The following is a 1,645-nucleotide window of genomic DNA, read 5'->3' as shown; positions in this document are numbered from 1 at the left end:
CCGACAGCCCCCACGGCACCCACCGACACTGGAGGAAACGGCTCTGTTCATGATGTCCAGGGCTTCATTGAATTTCTCCTTGATGGAGGGGTGGGCCAGCACCTGGTCGGAAAACATGGACTTCCAGCCCAGGTACCACTTGGTGATCTCCTCATAATTGGGGTTGTTGCTGAGCCAAGAACAGAGCACCTGTGGGGGGAGGGAGGAAGAGGACCACTGACTTTAGGGGCCCTTCCGTGCTGCCCCTGGCAGCCCAAGAGTTCAAAGGCCGAGGACATGCTCCTGAACAAGGGAAGGGCCATCTTCTGCAGCAAGGTTGAGGGACCAAGAGGCCCAGCGGCTTTAGGGCTCCAACCGCTTGGGGCACGGTGGCTCTTAATCCCGGCCAGTCCCCGAGGGCCACCCACCTGAAGCCACTTGGGGAAGAAGTGCTTCTCCAGGAGCCCCACCAGGCTGGAGACAGAGATCATCCCTTCCCAGTCCATCACCCAGAAGAAGGCGTCCATGTGCTGCTGGTGGGGGTTGATGATCAGCTCGTTGAGACACAGGCCTGTGGGGAGAGGAGGGAGGATCAGCAGTTAAGGCTGCACAGACATTAACTCACCCTCCTGGGGGGCACAGCACAGCTGCTCCCCCATAAGCAGTCCAGCCTTTATATTTTGCATCGCATGAAATTAACTGCTTAGTTTTGCAACGCCTGACCGTCTTGGGCGGGCTGCAGGGGGATCCCAAAAACTGGACCAGGGAGGAGGAAAGCAAGAGCCACAGCTGGAGCTGGCAGTTTTCTTCCTTTTGGGGGGATGATTCCCGCCTCAGCTCTAAATCTCCACATGGGGATCATCGACTCACAGCTAAGCTGGCCCTGATCCTCCCTGCCTTTCCTTGCTGATGAGGAAATGGCCGCGTGGGGAGCAGATGGTGAAGGCTGAAAGCAACGGCCTTCTTTTGCCAAGGCCAGATAGACAGTTGCCGGCCAGAATCTTAACATCTGGGATTTCAGGGCCAGACCACCCATCCCTGCCCACATTCATGTTCCTGAAAGAAGATGCTAACAGCCTGCCTGCCTTTTGGGGGGTGGGGTGGGCTTTCTCTCTCTCTTCCCTGCTCTGCTGAGAAAGGGACTCACCCAGTTTGGGCACAATGTTCTTGACCATGAAAGCCTCCCACGAGCCCGGGGTGAAAACCTCCTTCCAGGGCTGCAGAATCAGCTTGGCCGAGGAGTCGCTGGGGTGCCACTTCTGGAGGGCGTTGGACAGCTTGTTGCGGATGGGCGAGTAGAGTGGCTCGAGCCGGGCCTGCATCAGGGGAAGCCAGGGGTGTATCCACGAGTGGATGGGCACGGTGTCGGTTAGAGGGTTCCAGTTCTCCACCTAAGGCAAGGATGAGAAGAAGCCCTGAGGAGAAGTGGAGAGCCTGGGGCCACGGAAGCAACTTCCCCCTCTCTTGCCAGGTTCCCCACAGCAGCCTGAGGGATTGCCCACCGCACCTCCTTCTGCAGTTTGGGGAAGATCAGCTGGTCAAGAATGTTATCCAGGATCCATATCGGAATGATGTGCCTCCAGCTGTCGAGGAAGTCCACAATCGGGATGCAGTTGCGGGGCTGCCACTGGGCCACAATGTTTCGCACGTACGGCATCCACGTTTC

General features: G+C 57.8%; 1 protein-coding gene across 1 annotated transcript; it reads right to left on the bottom strand.

The window, feature by feature from the left end:
- Positions 1-23: 23 nt before the first annotated feature.
- LOC107302153 (tuftelin-interacting protein 11-like) lies at positions 24-1,636 on the bottom strand (the record flags this gene model as incomplete). The annotated part of the gene is made up of 4 exons (XM_015831269.1): positions 1,487-1,636; positions 1,127-1,370; positions 408-550; positions 24-189 (listed from the first exon to the last, which is right to left on the bottom strand). Coding segments are annotated over exons 1-4 (703 nt in total), but the record flags the coding sequence as incomplete, so codon positions are not given.
- Positions 1,637-1,645: the final 9 nt, after the last annotated feature.

The sequence above is a fragment of the Protobothrops mucrosquamatus genome, unplaced genomic scaffold (genome assembly GCF_001527695.2).
Source record: "Protobothrops mucrosquamatus isolate PMUCROS unplaced genomic scaffold, P.Mucros_1.0 scaffold30261, whole genome shotgun sequence".
Lineage (NCBI taxonomy): Eukaryota > Metazoa > Chordata > Lepidosauria > Squamata > Viperidae > Protobothrops > Protobothrops mucrosquamatus.
The sequence above is the reverse complement of the archived record's forward strand: the minus strand, read 5'-3'. Positions and strand labels throughout refer to the sequence as shown.